We start from the raw sequence: 19,262 nt of genomic DNA on the forward strand, positions 1-19,262 counted from the left end.
AAATCTAATATTTAATCATATAAATAGTAATATAATTTAGAAAGTGTTTAAGCACCAATAATAAATTTGAGTAATTGTGCTCTTTCTCACATCAAAACACAAATTACAAACCATTTGTAACTTAACTCGTATCAAAAACCAAAACCACGCGTTTTCAAACCTCGTTTCTCGTTTCTTAATTCACTTCTCAAATAGGGAAACAAAAACTATTATTATTATATTATATAATAAAATAAATTCTAATTAGAATTTTTGCGTCTAAATTATAAAATATTATTATTAGATATTAATAATACTTAATATTATTTAAAATTAATTAGTAATATTTTTTTAAAAATTATTTACTTAAATTATATAATATGTGATATTTAATTGTATTAATAATGATATAACTCTAAGAAGAATGCTTTTTAGCATTTCTGGAATTTTTATATGTAGTAAATTATACTCTTTAAATTTTTTATGTCAGTAAATAAAATTTCAAAATTATTAAAATTGTTATATTTAAGAATTTTTGTTTAATTTTATTAACAAAAATCTAACATATATAAAAATTTATAAAGCATGATTTAATACATGTTAAAATTTATTATATATAATTTAATAAATGTTAAAACTCATAAAATACAATTTTGTACATTTCAAAATTTATAAAAATACAATTTAATACGTGTCAAAATTAATAAAATAATTATTGAAACTCATGAAGACATAGTACATATCAAAATTAACAATTTAATAAATAGACAATGGCCACAATAAATTAAATCCAACAATTTTAATTGGCATAAAATAAAATAATAATAAAAAAAGAAACTGTGTTTTGCTCTGTTTTTATTTAATAGTTTTTTTTTTCCTTTCTCTCTTTGTTGAAACTCAGATTCATATTTCTTACATCGAATCGGAACGAGTTGAGTTCTCTGACTCAGTGTCGGGGGTTTCTCTCTCTGCATGGACGGTCATTACTCTTCTACCAGCTCCATCTCAACGGTCAGATTTGAATCCAGTAATCACTCATTTTCACGCACCATCAATGATCTTCATCTTCTTCTTCTCTCTCTGTCAGTTACTCCAATTTAGAATTCAATTTCTTATTATATATAAATATATGATATTGTGAATCATTTGATTTTATGTATTAAATTCATTAATTTATTTTTTATTTTTTGGATTGGTGGTTAGATCATCAGATTCATCACCATTGGATCTGGAATTGTTGACGATTATGATGATCATGATGATTACGATGGTTCGATTGTACGGACAGCAAACATGGAGAAGAAGAAAAGGACTATGAAGAAGAAGAAGAGCTCTGAAGAAGAAGAAAAGGTTATTGTATCGAAACGACGTCGTTTGAATGGGCTGTGGAAATTCGAAGGTTGATGACTTACCTTTAGTAACTCTTTGCCGTGAACGGAGAGACCTAATCAAAACGGCGTCGGATCATCGGTACGCACTCGCTGCCGCTCACGTTAATTATTTTCAGTCTCTTAATGATATTGGAAACGCTCTTAGGAAATTTGTGGACGAAGAACTCGTCGTCTCCGCCTCTTCCGCCGCCGATTCCTCCTCTGTTCCTGGCTCTCCTGTTCTCACATTGCCTTCTGACGAAGGCAAAAAGAGAAAGAAGAAGAAGAAACCTGGCGGTGCCGGTGCCGGTGGAGGAGAGAGTAAGAATTCTTCTTCTTCTACTACTTCGATTTCGATTTCTCATCTAGAGGAAGATATTGAGGATTCTCATTTGCATTTGGAATCTTCTGGTTCCGATTTGGATTCTGAATTGGATTCTGCCTCCGGTCACATTCATATGGAGGATAGCCATAGCCATAGCCACGGTCACGGTCACGGTCAGGGGCAGGGTCATACCCATCAGAACCCTTATCCTTATCCTCAAAGCTATCCTCAGAATGATTATTGGGCTTCTTCTCAGATTCCTCCTCAAGGAATTTACCCTCCTAATTATTGGGCTTCTTCTCAGTTTCCTCCTCCCGTAACTTATCCACCTCCTCAGAGTGATTGGAATTCTCAGATTCATAACGGGAATGGAGTTAATTCCTACATGTATTACGCCAAAAGGTCAGGGACGAACATACAATCCAGAGTCTATGAGGAGCCTGAAACTGAAAGGTATACTACTAGTGCCTCATCTTATGGCTACACTAGTAATCCACTGTACGGTGGTGGCGGCGGCGGTGGTGGGTTTTTTGGTTTCTCAATGGGTTCGCCGCCACCGCAGCAGCAGCAGGGTCCGCCGCCGGTGGTGGCTCCGCCTTCCCCACCGAGAGTTTCAACTTGGGATTACCTTAATTTCTTTGATACTTATGATAACAGTAATTATTCGGGTATGAGATACGGGTACGGGTCGAATACGAGTAGTCCTGATTCGAAAGAAGTGAGGGAGAGAGAAGGAATACCTGAGTTGGAAGATGAAACAGATGTAGAAAGAATGAAGGTGAGAGCAGCTACTAAGACAAAGATGAATCCTGATAATAATAATAACAATTTGGGAGTGAAGAAGAAGAAGAAGATGATGGATGAAGATGTTTTGAAGAGGAATAAGAATTCAGGTGAAGGGACTTCTAGAGCTGCTGCTGCTCATCATCCTCCTCATGTACCTTCTTCTTCATCAAGTTCTTGGCCAACTAGGAGCAATGATAGTCCAGAATCTATTCCAGAGTCTATTCGAGAGACTGAGATTAGTTCAGAAACAGTTGATACTAGTGTGTTGTCTTCTAAGAGTCCTCAAGAAGAAGAAGAAGGGTATTCTACTAGGAAGAAAGGAGTGAGTTTTGAGATTGATGAATCACCTAATACTGAAGTTGAGTCTTCTAAGATGAGTAGCTTGACTACATTGTCTGTTCATGGTACAAGAGATCTTCAGGAAGTTGTTAAGGAAATTAAAGATGAATTCGAAACTGCTTCGGGTTTTGGTAAGGAGGTGGCTGTGTTACTTGAAGTTGGCAAGTTGCCTTATCAGCCTAGAGCCACTTCACTTAAAGGTATAATTTAATTTTGTATTATTTTGTTTCTTATGATCTTGTTTGTTATTGCTTTTTGAAAAATGTCTTTACTTAAAATTAAAAGTACTATTTAAGATTACTTTCAAGATTAAAGTAGAGATTAATATATGAACTATTAAATTTGTGTTGTTATAGGTGAATAAAGTTGAAAGAGTTGTGGTCCCAAATCAGTCTCAAGTTTATAACTTCATTGCTTAAGCTAACTTCCAAATATGCATTTATTAGCTTGATCAATTGAAACTTATGATCTTCTATTGTGTAGTGATTATTTCCAGGATTCTGTACATTATAGCCCCTTCAAGGCCCCCACCCAGGCGGCGTGTAAGGATATCATCAAAAACGTTGAAACTAGCAAAAGCATACGGTGGAGGTCCTGGAAAAGAGTCTGAAATGAGGTCTGGAAACCTTTCTTCCACTCTGGAGAAACTTTATGCTTGGGAGAAGAAGCTTTATAAAGAAGTTAAGGTATGCGCTTTCATTTAAAAAAAGAAAAAAAAAAGAACAATGAAATATGTAATTCTTGTTTGGATCTTGATTCCTAATTTGTGTGGTTGTGCATCAGGAGGAAGAAAGGTTACGCGTTATTTATGAGAAGATGTGCAAGAGACTAAAGTACCTAGATGAGCATGGAGCTGAGCCCGTGAAGATTGATGCTACCCAAGCTTCAATCCGAAAATTACTGACAAAACTTAATATTTGTATAAAGGCTGTCGATGCCATTGCATCTAGGATACACAAGTTGAGGGATGAAGAGTTGTTGCCTCAAATCACGGAATTAATTCATGGGTATGTATTTGCACGACTTTGCTGTCCTTTTTTCATATTTGGTTGTGCTTGATTATGCTATAAGAATGAGGCTTGTGCTAAATTGTAGTTTTCTAAAGTATCGGTTAGTCAAACTAGGTTTTCAGTTGCACCTTTTGGTTAATATCTTTGGATTGTTTACTTATGTTGAATTCTTTGTTTTGAATGTGTAGATTGATAAGAATGTGGAAGTCCATGTTTAAGTGTCATCAGAAACAATTCCAAGCTATCATGGAGAGTAAAATGCGCTCTCTTAGGGTGCACGCCACTCGAAGAGAGACGGGTCTGAAAGCTACTGTTGAACTTGAAATGGAGCTTTTGAATTGGTGCAACTGCTTTAACAATTGGGTTACTATGCAAAAATCTTATGTTGAGTCCTTAAATGGATGGCTTTTAAGGTGTCTTCTCCACGAACCCGAAGAAACAGCAGATGGTATAGCTCCTTTTTCACCAAGCCGTATGGGAGCACCAGCAATCTTCGTAATATGTAATGATTGGTTTCAAGCAATGGAAAGAATTTCAGAACAAAAGGTATCAAAAGCAATGAATGAATTTGCCGGAACACTGCGCCAATTATGGGAAAGACAAGACGAGGAACAACGACAGAGAATTAAAGCAGAGTTTCTCTCCAAAGATGTCGATAAGCGACTTAGACACTTGCGCATGGAGAATGGAAAACTAGAGCACGATCATCGCGATGCATCCTCAGACAAAACAACAACTCTGTCAAAAGTCCATTCCGGTAGTGGAATTTCTCCATTAGATGATTTAAAAGTTGATTTAGATTCAATGCGAAAGAAATTAGCCGAAGAAAAGGCAAGACATAAGCAGGCTGTCAAACTTGTTCACGATGCAGCTTCAAATAGTTTACAAGCGGGATTGACCCCGATTTTCGAGGCTCTTGGTAGCTTCAGTTCAGAGGTTCTTAAGGCTCATGAGCAAGTTCGGCTTCGAAATTGTGAAGGATCATAAGGATGAAGCTAAACTTCATCATGTATATGTATTTAGGAGATGATGGTTAGGTATTTAGGTATAGAATGAAGAAGAAAGATTGGAGGAAAGTTATTTATTGAGCATAGGATTGTTTATCTTGAAATTTTCTTCCAAGAAAATAGGTAGGAATTTTTGTACAGGAATTCATTTATTGGTTGATTGGTTTGGAAGTGGCTGTAGTGATGGGAAGATGTAGTAGTTTAAGTTTTGTAGAAGGAATTATATATCAACAATTTTGGCTCATCATTTTTCAAATATATATTTCTTATATGAAATTGTTGATTTAAGGGTTTTTTTTTCTGTTAAAGTTTATTAAAGTTTATGGTTAAAACTAAATCAACTAATTAATTATATATATTTAAATATTTAATTTTATTTATTTATTAAGATTATATTTAAATAATTATTTACAAGTATTAATAAAATTAAATAATTATTTTTTTTATATAAATTTAAATTTAAATTAAATTATAATGCAATTAATTAATAATATTTTAAAACAAATTATATTTTATAGTAGTATTGTGTTGGATTGTATTGTATTGTATTAATATTATTTAATACAATATTATGTTTAGTATTGAGTTGTATTAATAGCTTATGTAAAACTATATTATCTTTGCCATAAATTTGACCTCAACTTCGACCTCGTCTAAGTCTGAGGTTTAGGGTCTGGGGTCGTGCCTGGAGTCCGAAGTTGAGTTTGGGTCGAGGTCTGAGTCTAAGGTCGAGTTCAAGTCTGGGGTCGGGGCTTAGGTTTGCGGTTTGGGACCGAGTCCAAGGTTTGAATTCGGGTTTGGGTCTAAGATTTGGGGTCTGAGAACTGAGGCTAGGTCTGGGGATGGAGTCTAGGTTTGGGTTTAGGACCAAGGTCGGGTTCGGGACTAGGGTTCTAGTTCGAGTTTGGGTCTGGGATTGGGTTCGGGGCCAAGTTCAGGATTCGGGTCTAGGTTTGAGTTCAGGTTCGGAGCTAGGTCTGAAGTCAAGATCTCCAATCCTATACTATGTAAATATTATAATATAAACTAATACAAATTATTTATTATATATTAAATAATACAACTAACATTATATTAAAATTTAGGATCATAATAATTAATATAATATAATATAATTCATTAAAAATATATATATATAAAATATAATACTTATTTAAACATATTAGTTAATTTAATATAATATTACTCGTATACAACTACCGAAGGAGCTCTTAATAGTTACATTATACAATAGGTTTTTCCTTTCTATGAAGCCACTAAGGTAATAGCCATAGGTATTAAATGGCCTGCATTGCACATGCAATGTCTCTAAATTGAGAAACAGGCAGCAATTTCAAAGTGAATAGAATTGATATAAACAAGGGAACAAATTCATGCATTTGAGCATGGCTATGGCTACTAGTTATTATGACAGTAGATTTATAGGTTTTATTATAATATTATTTTCTTCAAGAAATGATTATTCTTTTATGGTCATGCTCCAAAATCTGCATCTTTTATACAGAGTTTTCATAATGAATTCTTTTTTTTTTCTTTATTTCATAAAAGGGGCAAGACAGCCTTTCTTGTACCCCTACAATTTTTCATCACTTGTTTTATTTTTAGAATAATTAGCTTTTTTAGTCCCTGTACTTATGACACTATACTATGATGCCCCTTAATTTATAAGTGTAGTTAAAAATACCCCTTAAAATATATCAGTTGGAATAGTATAATCCTTCTATTTAATTCTGTTAAAATTGACTAAAGTTGACTGTTAAATTAATAATGTGGCATTATACATAGATAGTAGTTGAAAAATTATATACCATTAGGAAAATAAATTACAAGTCATAAAAATTACAATCACAGGAAAAAAAAAATGAAAAATAACATCCAAAAAATAGAATATCATTACCTTAATTTTCCAAAAATCCCATGTTCTTTTTAGTGATATCCATCTCTTCAAATACTGTAGAATCCTAATTTTACACCTTTTTCTAATTTGAACTGCTAAAAAACGATTGGAATTATTTTAATAAAATTATTTTTATTAAATTTTTTTAAAAGGTTATGAAATCATTTTTTTAATCATCTTTCATTGTCAGTTATTATGCCACCTCATAGTCAATTTTCCCTCTAAAAATAGATGAAATTACTACTTTATCCTTTGTTATAATACCACATCATCAATGCAAACGGTATTTTTAAACAAAATAAACAGAAGGACTAAATGTATGCATATAAAATTATACAAGGACTATTTGTAACAAGCTGAATAGATTAAGGGGCATAATAGTATAGTGTCATAAGTACAGGGGGTAAAAAAGATAATTATTCTTATTTTTAAGTACAGTCACTTTTAACCTTCTCATTATTTTGGAAAAAAAAAAACTAGAAAATGTTTCACTGTAACAATTGATAAACAAAGGAGAAATTTACATAGTATACTAACTTTTGCTATTTTTTTACAAAAATACTGTCAGGCAGAATTTTTCACTTTTTTACTGTGTTTTTTTATAAGTTTCATACTGCAGTATACTGTGTTAAGTTTACACTGGTGTTCTACTGGTGTTTTACTAGTGTTCTACTGTTGTTTTGAGTTATTCTGCTTTGTGTTTTACTGGTGTTTTATAAAAATACAGTATTTTTGAAAAGATTTCCGTGTGATAGTATTTTTGTAAAAATTAACCCAAATTCTAATATTTTTGTAAGTTTCCCTAAACAAAGCAACACTAAGAAACCGAAGCAATGGGCCAATTCTCTGCAGGCTCCCTTTCTTCAGCCTATATGGTTTGATAGAACTGGTCCAGGCCCATCTCAAGCTAATTTGGGCTCTTGAGTAAAAAACTTCTAATTAAACTTTTTTTATATATATGAAAAGAATTATGTTTTTTTTTTTTCATATATAGCATAAAAATCTAATATAATAGTTTGAAAGTATAATTGGGCTTTTTTCTTAATAAAATGTGAAATATAGTATCTTAAAAAATAAACTAGGTAATTATATTTTTTAATAAATAATAATAAAAATACAAAATAACATATTTTTAAAAACTAAATTTGGAACCTTTTTATCAAAGAGTTTTTTAGATTTGGATATGGGCCTTGGGCGTGAGCCCTTGCTGCCATATAAGGCCCTGCCTAGCTATATAAGGCCCGATGTAAAATGTTCTTTTTTTTTTTTTTTAATTATTACTGTTGTATATATAAAATGGTAATATTCTAAATTTGAGTACATTTTCATATATAATGTTCCGAATTCCACAAGGCTCATCATCTCAAGTCAAGTTTTTATATTCCTTTTATAGTAATTTGTGACATAAATACTTAAGTTTAACTTTCACTTGTAAATAATGTTGGGTTTTATGCCTTAAATAAAACTCCAATTCAATGTAATTCATTGTATTCAACATCAATAAAGAAACAGAAGTATTTTTCATTCATTTGTGTATGTTTTGGTTCATCTTATCAATTGCTTGTCTATTTGATTTATAAATTCATCTGAAATCCCTTTCACATACTTGATCCTGTTTATTGTGTTGTCAACATTAGAAAGTAAACATGACTATGTGAATAAAGATTCCTAGATTTATCAGAACACGGGGTTTTACTGATATGACAATCTACAGCAGAGTTTACTTGCATTTGGAAAAGTATTATGCTCTTTCCAGAGCATTGGTTAAAGTAAAGCTCAGGTTGGGTGCATGGAGTATGCATCGGAAGGGACCGATATTGAACTTTGACATAGATTTATTAAACTTACCGTAATATCTATTCAAGTCAATATCGCCTAGTTGATCCTAGATCAAATGATCTTAATCCTGATATGATTATGTTCAATCTCAAGAGTGTTATTAGTGTTCTTTCATTTGTTAGTTAAGCCTACTTTTGGGTCAGGGTGATACGTACATTTTGGGAACACGGTAGTGCAATTGAGTGGGAGCGCTAACATAAATATGGAATCTATAGCTTCTATCTGGCGAATAGAAAGTAAAGGATGATTTCCTTCGAGCTTGACCAAACGAAAATAAATGGTGGAGTACTCATTTCACATAGCTGAAATATCATTTATACGGGGTTAAGTGTTTTAAGGATAAAATACATTGTAGAGTGTTACGGTAATCTAATCCTTTTACAGTGTAGATCATTCATATAGAGGATCATTGATCAAATTAGGATTATAACAATGGATAACTAATGACGTGTCTATATGGTGGAACATATAGAGCGTTCTATATACTGAGAGTGCAATTCTAAGTTCTATGCGTGGATTCAACAAAGAATTAATAAGTCAGTGAATTTAAGTTATAAATTCTTGATCTGCTTATTGGAAGCTCGGTTATATAGACCCATGGTCCCCCCACTAGTTGAGACAATATTACTTGTAAGACTCATTTAATTGGTTTTGATTAATCAATTATAATTCTCAAATTAGACTATGTATATTTGTGAATTTTTCACTAAGTAAGGACGAAATTGTGAAGAAAGAGTTTTTAGGGCATATTTGTTAATTAAGATACTTTGTATGGTTCAATTAATAAATATGATAAATGACAATATTATTTAATAATTATTTATAGTTATTAAATAGTTAGAATTGGCATTTAAATGGTTGAATTTGAAAATTGGCATTTTTGAGAAAGTAAGATGCAGAATTGATAAAACTGCAAAATTTGCAAAAGTGAGGCCCAAATCCATAAAGCCATGGCCGGCCACTTTTATAGGAAATATCATCTGATATTTTCATTATTTTAATGCCAAATAATTCAAGCCTAACCCTATGTGGTATGCTATAAATAGATAGTGAAGGATTCAGGAAATATACACTTTCACATCTTGTTTCCTTTCAGAGAAAAACCTGAACTTTCTCTCTCTAAACCTAGCCGCCACCTTCACCCTCTTCTTATTCCTTGAATAATTTCAAACCTCTTAGTGATAGAGTAGTGCCCACACACAGCAAGTGATACCTCAATCATAGTGAGGAAGATCGTGAAGATAGACATTCAACAAGAAGGAGATTCAACACTAAAGAAAGGAGAGAAAGAGATCCAGATTCAGATCTTGATAATACTCTGCGACAGAAAGGATACAAGGGTTAGAGATCTCAACGGAAGGAGACATTTTATTCTGCTGCACCCAATGTAAGGTTTCTCATACTTTATATGTGTTTAATTTTATAATCGTTTTAGAAGTTCATATTTAGGGTGTTAATCAACATACTTGTGAGTAGATCTAAGATCCTGGTAAAATAATTTCCAACAACTGGCCTCAGAGCCATGGTAATTGATTTGCTTGCAAGAAATTTGGACTTAAAACGATTTGTTTGTTATTTGGATGGTATCATGTTGTTTTGTGTGTTGTATGATGATTGAATGATGTTTGTGAATTTTCGTGAAACATAATTGAAAATATGTTTCTGGAATTATTTTTATTGGATAGTTTGGGAAAAATTAAGCAATTTACTTTTTTACAAAACTCAATTTCGATTTTATTTGAATTAGTTATGATTTTTTGAAAATCAGAAAAATATCGGGATGGTGCAACTGTCACACGCGCGCGCATGAGAGGCTTCCCTCGGACAGCACGCGCACAGACACGAATTCGTGTCTGAAACTGAGGCCTGCGCGCGCCGGCATTTCTCGGTCAAGTCCTCCCAAGCCCGCGCGCGGACAGTATGCAATGCATACTGTCCGTACAGCTCGCAATTTTTTTCGTTTTTTTTTCGATTTTTCATGCTATTTCATGGAATTAACTTCCGATTTTTTGTGTAGTTTTGTATTTTGATTCTTACTTTTCAATTTTCAAATCTAATATCAGAAATAAATTAATTTGATTTTTTTTTTTAAATTAATTTTAGATATTAGTGTAGTTTGAATTTGAAAACAAGTAAAAATCTATCTTTTTGCTTGATTTTATATCTTATTTTTAAATTTGATTGTTTTATCTTATTTTTTAAATTTAAAGGTTAGATATTAAATATTTTTTAAATTAAAATTTACTTAAATTATTTGACCTTATTTAAATTTAAAATAAGATTACTATAATCATGTAATTTTAAATAGAAGTAAGATATTTTGCTAACTTTTAAGTTTTGTTATTTTTTATTTAAATTAAATTATAAAATCTGAAAAATATGTTTTTTTTGTTTTATGTTTAATCTATAAAATAACTTTAAAAATTTAAAAGGTGGTTATCAATTATTTTTGAAATGATATTTAGGTTAGTTGAAACCTATTTTTTCAAAAATTGTAGGTTTAATTTAATTTTTTTTTATTATTTAATTATTTTCGAAAATTATTATTTAAAATTAAATAATTCCTACATCCAACTATCCAATTCATCTTGTTGTAGGAGTATGTGTTTTAGCTTGTATGTAAGTTTTATAAAATCTATTATTGCTTGATCTAAATTGCCATGGTTAACTTGTTGACAGATCCAATGATCTAATTTTAACCCATGGTTCAATTGTCAATAGGTCAAGTAAATAATTTATAACAGGTAAATTTTACAATATTCTTTCATCTGTGTATGACCAAGCAACATGATATGATCCATCCAAATGTGTGCCTGTGTGAGCCTATATGTTTAACTTTGTTATAGATGCATATAGGTTGTTGTTGCTAAATAAAATATCATAGTTTTTGATAGATTTTATTTAGGCCCATTTAGTTTTTGGGCCTATTCAATTAATAACAGTTGTTCATTTTAAGGTTAAATTCCTCTCTTTTGGGCCTTGTGTGAGAGTTGGGGGCCAATAGAAGTGGGTACGACATACTGAACCCAGCTGCCCCTCACATGAACTACCCCGATTGTGAAGGCCCATTTGCCTGATTTGGATAACTGTACTAGGTTAATTTAATTTGTTTAACCTAATAAAATTGATTAGCAACATAATTAATTTCATTTATTTTGAAATTAATTTAAGAAAAACATAGTTTAATGAATTATATTCTAAGCTAAACTATATGTATTTTCTTTTATTTAATTAAATATAGAATTATAACCAATTAGATTCTTTCTAAAGCTTAATTTAAATTTTTCATTAAATATTCCTATTAAGTTGAAAATTAGTTATCTCTAACTAATCAACTTAAATCTGAATATCTTTTGAATTCCAAATTTCAAAATTAAGTTGAGGAATTTTAGGAATTGGTTATTAAGATTCTTTAAATATTTTTTAAGTTGATATTTTTTCAAATATTAACTTAAAATTGAATATTTTCAAATTAAGTGGTTACAACTTAATTTTTATATTTAATTAAATCTAATTTGAAAGATATTTAAGTTGGATATTTTAGATTCTTCTAAACAACTTAAATAAGATATTTTCAAATTTGTTCCATTTTTTTTCGAATTTAAATTAATAATTGAAATTTAATTAAAGTTGGATATTTTTTTTAAAAACCAACTTTAATTTGTAATTTTTCATTATTAAAACATGGAACAAATGATTAAATAAAATACATATATTTTTTAAATAATGAGCTTTAATCAAAAGATATTCGATCTCCATTGTTGGTCTTACAATAGATAAAATTTTCAATATAACCTCGAGACGCTAGACTTCGTCCCCCTTATGGATGGTTATTCGTTGAAAACTTTTAACATCGTAAGATTTCATTTGATAAGTGTTTTGTGAGTTTTCGTCTCTATTAGACTCTCCCCTACGGTGACTACTTAGATATTAACTCATAAAACATGAAACAATGGTGGAAGCTCATAAAGTGAGAATAACCTTGACTCTTGCCTACCGGGACAACGTTGGATTCTCATTTTGATCGAATAAAAGGTTGCTAAAATGGTTTTATTTTAGATGAGCTGACTACTCTATTCAAATAATGTTATCTTTGACTCTCGCCTACCGGGACACTGTATTTCATTATGTTGGAAACCTTGGAAAATAAACTATGTTAGATTTAGTATTTTTATAACACAAGTGATTATTTGTTATTTTCTGAACTTGTGTATGAATTTGAACCAAAACCTTACTTCTGTTTTATTGATGTATTGTAGTGCTAATGACCCTCATCTCAATCCACTCCTAGTTAATATCTTAGCAAATGAACTTGAAGATATGAATAAAACTCCTGGTCAGAGTAATACTTCAAATGTGCTCATGATGAACATGAAATTCCAGAAAGCATGTAAGCTGGGAATTGTTCACTCTGAAGAGCAAATAGCTCATAACTCCATAAATCCTACTATTTCAAGCTTAGTTGAGAAGATAAGAGAAAGTGATTCCGCTTCCTCAAGTTATACTTCACAACAAAATGAACCAGCAAGAACAACAATTCACAAACGAATAAGCAGTGATGCTTTAGTCTTCGAATCATGTGTTTTAGAGAATGATAAATCCATTTGGATTCTTGATTCTGGGTCTACAAACCATGTAAGTTGTTCATTGCAATTGCTTGAGAAATGGAATTATTTGAAATCCGGAGAGTGTAATGGCGAAATAATTTCGGTTAGAGCTAGAGGAAAAGCCAAACTCAAGTTTCAAAACAGAATTTTGGAATTAGACAATGTTTTATACATTCCAAATTTCAGTAGAAACTTGGTTTCTGTTTTATGCTTACAATTGCAACAATACAAATTAGATTTTTCGAGTTCTAGTTCTACTATTTCTCGAAATGACATTCATATTTGTGTTGCATCCATGGAACAGGGGCTTTATATTCTTAGACCAGAAACACCATTTGCCCTACATAACGAACTTTTTAAAGTAGCTAAACCTAGAAACCACAAAAAGCAAAAGATCGATGATGATAATGAAACATATCTATGGCATTTACGTTTAGGTCACATAGGCTATGACAGACTAAATAGGCTAACCAAAGACGGTCCATTGAAAAATGTCGTCTTAGGTGAATTACCTGTTTGCGAGTCTTGCCTAGAAGGAAAGATGACCAAATGTTCTTTCTCTGCAAAGGGAGAGCGTGCCAAACAACCCCTAGGGTTAGTGCATTCAGATGTTTGCGGACCTTTGAATGTAAAAGCCCAAGGTGGTTATGAGTACTTTGTCACTTTCATTGACGATTACTCTAGATATGGACATATTTACCTTATGCAAAAGAAATGTGAAACGTTTGAAAAGTTTCAGGATTTTCATGCTTTGGCTCAAAACTAATTGGGTAAAACGTTAAAGATCTTGCGAACTGATAGGGGTGGAGAATATATGGATATGCAGTTCAAAGATCATTTGATCGAACTAGGCATTGAATCCCAATTAACCGCCCCTAGCACTCCACAGAAAAATAGAGTTGCAGAAAGACGGAATCGCACGCTTTTAGAAATAGTTAGGTCCATGCTTAATTATTCAACTCTACCTACGTCCTTCTGGGGATATGCAATTCAGATGACAACCGACATTCTAAATATTGTTCCATCTAAATCAATCCCTAAGACACCTTTAGAACTATGGAATGGTCGTACACCTAGCTTACGCCATTATAGAATCTGGGGATGCCTTACTCATGTCTTAAGAAAGAAAGATGGCAAACTTGAAAAGTGAACTGAAGTTTGCATGTTTGTCGGGAATTCTAAAGAGACTAGGGGTGGACTATTTTATAGTCGCAAGGATGATAAAGTGTTTGTTTCCACAAACGCCACTTTCCTTGAAGATGACTATATTAAGAATTTCAAACCACAAAGTAAAGTAGTGTTGGAAGAAATGCTTGCAGATATAATTCCTTCCAATGTTCTGTCCTCTTCCACTCAAGAAGAGGATAATCCCACTCCCTCAGTCGAACCAACTGAGAAAACTACTACCAAAGTTTCTGTTCAAAAGATCACCGCTCCTCGTCGTAGTGGGAGGATTCTCACAAAACCAGCTCGTTATGGCTTGGATGGTGAAATCAATATGGTCGTTGGTGACGGTATTGATGACGACCCATTAACCTATAAACAAGCAATGGCTAGTCCGCAACGGAAACGATGGTCAGCCGGCATGGATTCAGAAATGGATTCCATGAAAAAGAACAAAGTCTGGGAATATGTAGACGCACCTGACGACTATCATCCAATCGGATGTAAGTGGGTTTACAAGAAGAAAAGAGGCACTGGAGGCGAAGTTGAAACTTTTAAAGCTAGACTTGTAGCCAAGGGTTATACCCAAAGAGAAGGTGTGAACTATGAGGAAAGTTTTAGTCATGTTGCCATGCTTAAATCTATCCGAATTCTTCTCTCCATAGCTACTGCTTTCGATTATGAAATCTGGCAAATGGATGTCAAGACTGCCTTCCTTAATGGGGTACTTGAAGAAACCATCTATATAGAGCAACCAGAAGGCTATGTTCTTCCAGGGCAGGAAAAGAAAGTTTACAAATTAAATAAGTCTATTTATGGACTTAAGCAAGCTTCTCGCTCATGGAACAAAAGGTTTGATGAAATCATCAAGACCTACGACTTTCTTCAGAATGAAGATGAACCTTGTGTTTACCAACTCAAGGAAGACCAAGTAGTAGTATTCCTGGTCCTTTATATTGACGACATTTTTATTATTGGAAACAATATCAAGAAAATGACTAACATCAAGGAATGGCTTAACAATCAATTCGATATGAAAGATTTGGGTGAGGCAGCCTATGTTCTTGGTATTCAGATTATCAGAAGCCGGAAGAACAGATCTCTTTCTCTCTCTCAAACAACCTATATTGACAAAGTTTTAGAGAGATTCTCCATGAACAACACCAATGGGGCGAACATGCCTTCTAGATATGGTATTCGTCTATCTAAGGAACAGTCTCCTACTGATCCTCAAGAGATAGAGGACATGGCGAAAATTCCTTATGCTTCTGCAGTTGGAAGTATAATGTATGCAATGTTATGCACTAGACCTGACATCTGCTATGCAGTTGGAATCGTGAGCAGGTATCAATCAAATCCAGGACAAGAACATTGGAATGCAGTTAAGTATATTTTGAAATACTTAAAGAATACAAGGAATCTTGTATTAGTCTATAAGGGTGGTGCTTTAAATCCCATAGGCTATACCGATTCAGATTTCCAGTCATGTCTTGAAGACAGGAAATCTACATCTGGGATGGTGTTTACTCTTGGGGGTGGAGCAGTGGTTTGGAGAAGTGCTAAACAAACCGCGATATCAGACTCTACGATGGAAGCAGAATACATAGCTGCAGCAGAAGCTGCTAAAGAGCTTGTCTGGCTAAGAAAGTTCTTCACCAGTATCGGTGTCGTGCCTGGAATGGAAAAGCCTCTGGTCCTACTTTGTGATAATAATGGAGCAATAACCAATAGTAAGGAACCTCGAAGCCACAAGAGAAGCAAACACATAGAAAGGAAGTATCACATCATCAGAGAATATGTGGCAAGAGGGGATAAACTGGTTGAAAAAGTGGACACAGAAGACAACTTAGCTGATCCATTCACCAAAGTCTTGGCAGTAACTGCATTTGAAAAGTACCGTCAGAATTTAGGATTTATTGATATGTACTGATTAGTTTTATATTAGTGCAAGTGGGAGTTTGTTGGGTTTTATGCCCTAAATAAAACTCCAATTCAATGTAATCCATTTTATTCACCATCAATAAAGAAACAAAAGTATTTTTCATTCATTTGTGTATGTTTTGGTTCATCTTATCAATTGCTTGTCTATTTGATTTATAAATTCATCTGAAATCCTTTTCACATACTTGATCCTGTTTATTGTGTTGTCAACACATTGGAAAGTAAACATGACTATGTGAATAAAGATTCTTAGATTTATAAGAACACAGGGTTTTATTGATATGACAATCTACAACAGAGTTTACTTGCATTTGGAGAAGTGCTATGTTCTTTCCAGAGCATTGGTTAAAGTAAAGCTCAGGTTGGGTGCATGGAGTATGCATCGGAAGGGACCGATATTGAACTTTGACATAGATTTATTAAACTTACTGTAATATCTATTCAAGTCAATATCGCCTAGTTGATCCTAGATCAAATGATCTTAATCCTGATATGATTAGGTTCAATCTCAAGAGTGTTATTCGTGTTCTTTGATTTGTTAGTTAAGACTACTTTTGGGTCAGGGTGATACGTACATTTTGGGAACACGGTAGTGCAATTGAGTGGGAGCGCTAACATAAATATGGAATCTATAGCTTCTATCTGGCGAATAGAAAGTAAAGGATGATTTCCTTTGAGCTTGACCAAACGAAAATAAATGGTGGAGTACTTATTTCACATAGCTGAAATATCATTTATACGGGGTTAAGTATTTTATGGATAAAATACATTGTAGAGTGTTACGGTAATCTAATCCCTTTACAGTGTAGATCATTCATATAGAGGATCATTGATCAAATTAGGATTATAACAATGGAGAACTAATGACGTGTCTATATGGTGGAACATATAGAGCGTTCTATATACTGAGAGTGCAATTCTAAGTTCTATGCGTGGATTCAACAAAGAATTAATAAGTCAGTGAATTTAAGTTATAAATTCTTGATCTGCTTATTGGAAGCTCGGTTATATAGATCCATGGTCCCCCCACTAGTTGAGACAATATTACTTGTAAGACTCACTTAATTGGTTTTGATTAATCAATTATAATTCTCAAATTAGACTATGTCTATTTGTGAATTTTTCACTAAGTAAGGGCGAAATTGTGAAGAAAGAGTTTTTAGGGCATATTTGTTAATTAAGATACTTTGTATGGTTCAATTAATAAATATGATAAATGACAATATTATTTAATAATTATTTATAGTTATTAAATAGTTAGAATTGGCATTTAAATGGTTGAATTTGAAAATTGGCATTTTTGAGAAAGTAAGATGCAGAATTGATAAAACTGCAAAATTTGCAAAAGTGAGGCCCAAATCCACAAAGCCATGGCCGACCACTTTTATAGGAAATATCATCTGATATTTTTATTATTTTAATGCCGAATAATTCAAGCCTAACCCTATGTGGTATGCTATACATAGATAGTGAAGGCTTCAGGAAATATACACTTTCACATCTTGTTTCCTTTCAGAGAAAAACCTGAACTTTCTCTCTCTAAACCTAGCCGCCACCTTCACCCTCTTCTTCTTCCTTGAATAATTTCAAACCTCTTAGTGATAGAGTAGTGCCTACACACAGCAAGTGATACCTCAATCATAGTGAGGAAGATCGTGAAGAAAGACATTCAACAAGAAGGAGATTCAACACTAAAGAAAGGAGAGAAAGAGATCCAGGTTCAGATCTTGATAATACTCTGCGACAGAAAGGATACAAGGGTTAGAGATCTCAACGGAAGGAGACATTTTATTCCGCTGCACCCAATGTAAGGTTTCTCATACTTTATATGTGTTTAATTTTATAATCGTTTTAGAAGTTCATATTTAGGGTGTTAATCAACATACTTGTGAGTAGATCTAAGATCCTGGTAAAATAATTTCCAACAAATAAATACTTAAGTTTAATTTTTAGCGGTAATAATACTTAAGTTATATTTCTAAAACTCTGTAAGTACCTTAATATTAAAGATTAAGTCATTATCCACATGTCATTTTCTTATTGGTACATATAAATTATTTTTTTTAAAAAATACAAAATTCATGATTGGACCAATTAGGGATTGTCGTGTGGCAATTTACTTAACATTTAACAATTAGGTACCTACAGAATTTTAGAAATATAATTTAAGTATTATTACCGCTAAAAATTAAATTTAATTATTTATTTACAACTGAAAATTAAACTTAAATATTTATGTCGTAAATTACTATTTTTTTACCATTTTTTTTTCATAGTAACAAATCTATGCATATTGATAGTTGGAGAATGTTCACTCTCCGAGTTCGTTTTCTTTTGAATTGAGAAAGTTAACACAAAATTAACTTTTTAATAATTTATTTAAAGTTAATATATAACTTTAACATGTTATAAATAGATGATAAACGTGCTAAATATATCATAAATGTATATGTATGTTATTAATAAATTAATGAATCAACATGTTTAAATAAGTTCCATCTATAAACAAGTTACACAAGTCTTGTTATGTTAACCTCTATTTGAATTTTATTTTTCGACAAAATTATTAAATGGATAGTGTTTAAGTTAAACATATGCATGTAGACTCTAATACATAAGTCTCGACATAACACGAGCACGATTTTTGATACCACAAATCATGCCTAAAATTTTCTTATTTTTTTTGAGACAATTACATAAGTCACTACTTTTTTTTTTTAAAAAAAAAAAAATTACATTTTTACGTTTAAAAAAGTTTTTTTTAAATATATATTTTTACGGTATTTTATAAAAATAACACGAAAACTACGTAAAAGTAACAGAAAAATAATATCCAAACAATAACATACAAATAACAAAAAATTAACAATAGCACAACATAAAAATATATCAAAAGATCGTATTTTTTGTAAATAAAATCATAAAAATTATAAAAATATTTAAAATTCCATACAACTGTATTTTTGTAATTTTTTTTGTTATTTTTGTATATTTGTGA

At 32.1% G+C, this 19,262-nt stretch overlaps 1 protein-coding gene across 5 annotated transcripts; it reads left to right on the plus strand.

Moving 5' to 3' along the window:
• Positions 1–765: 765 nt before the first annotated feature.
• Positions 766–5,072, plus strand: LOC115707775 (nitrate regulatory gene2 protein). Of its 5 annotated transcripts, none has more exons than XM_030635858.2 (5): positions 766–990; positions 1,183–2,999; positions 3,283–3,485; positions 3,583–3,806; positions 3,998–5,072. In XM_030635858.2, exons 2-5 carry the CDS (start codon positions 1,358–1,360, stop codon positions 4,794–4,796), a joined length of 2,868 nt encoding a protein of 955 aa, XP_030491718.2. In that variant the 5' UTR covers positions 766–990; positions 1,183–1,357; the 3' UTR covers positions 4,797–5,072. The 5 variants fall into 5 exon arrangements, with proteins under 5 accessions (XP_030491718.2, XP_030491701.2, XP_060963236.1 ...); XM_030635841.2 differs by having other exon boundaries at positions 796–1,061; XM_061107253.1 differs by having other exon boundaries at positions 796–1,061; positions 1,191–2,999.
• Positions 5,073–19,262: the final 14,190 nt, after the last annotated feature.

Source organism: Cannabis sativa, chromosome X (assembly GCF_029168945.1).
Source record: "Cannabis sativa cultivar Pink pepper isolate KNU-18-1 chromosome X, ASM2916894v1, whole genome shotgun sequence".
Classification (NCBI taxonomy): domain Eukaryota; kingdom Viridiplantae; phylum Streptophyta; class Magnoliopsida; order Rosales; family Cannabaceae; genus Cannabis; species Cannabis sativa.

Bases quoted from the DNA above. Each gene is read 5' to 3' on its own strand.
- LOC115707775 (XM_030635858.2), top strand. From the start codon at position 1,358: ATGGGCTGTGGAAATTCGAAGGTTGATGACTTACCTTTAGTAACTCTT. The intron at 3,486-3,582 runs GTATGCGCTTTC...GTTGTGCATCAG, and splicing joins AGCTTTATAAAGAAGTTAAG to GAGGAAGAAAGGTTACGCGT. The intron at 3,807-3,997 runs GTATGTATTTGC...TTGAATGTGTAG, and splicing joins ATCACGGAATTAATTCATGG to ATTGATAAGAATGTGGAAGT.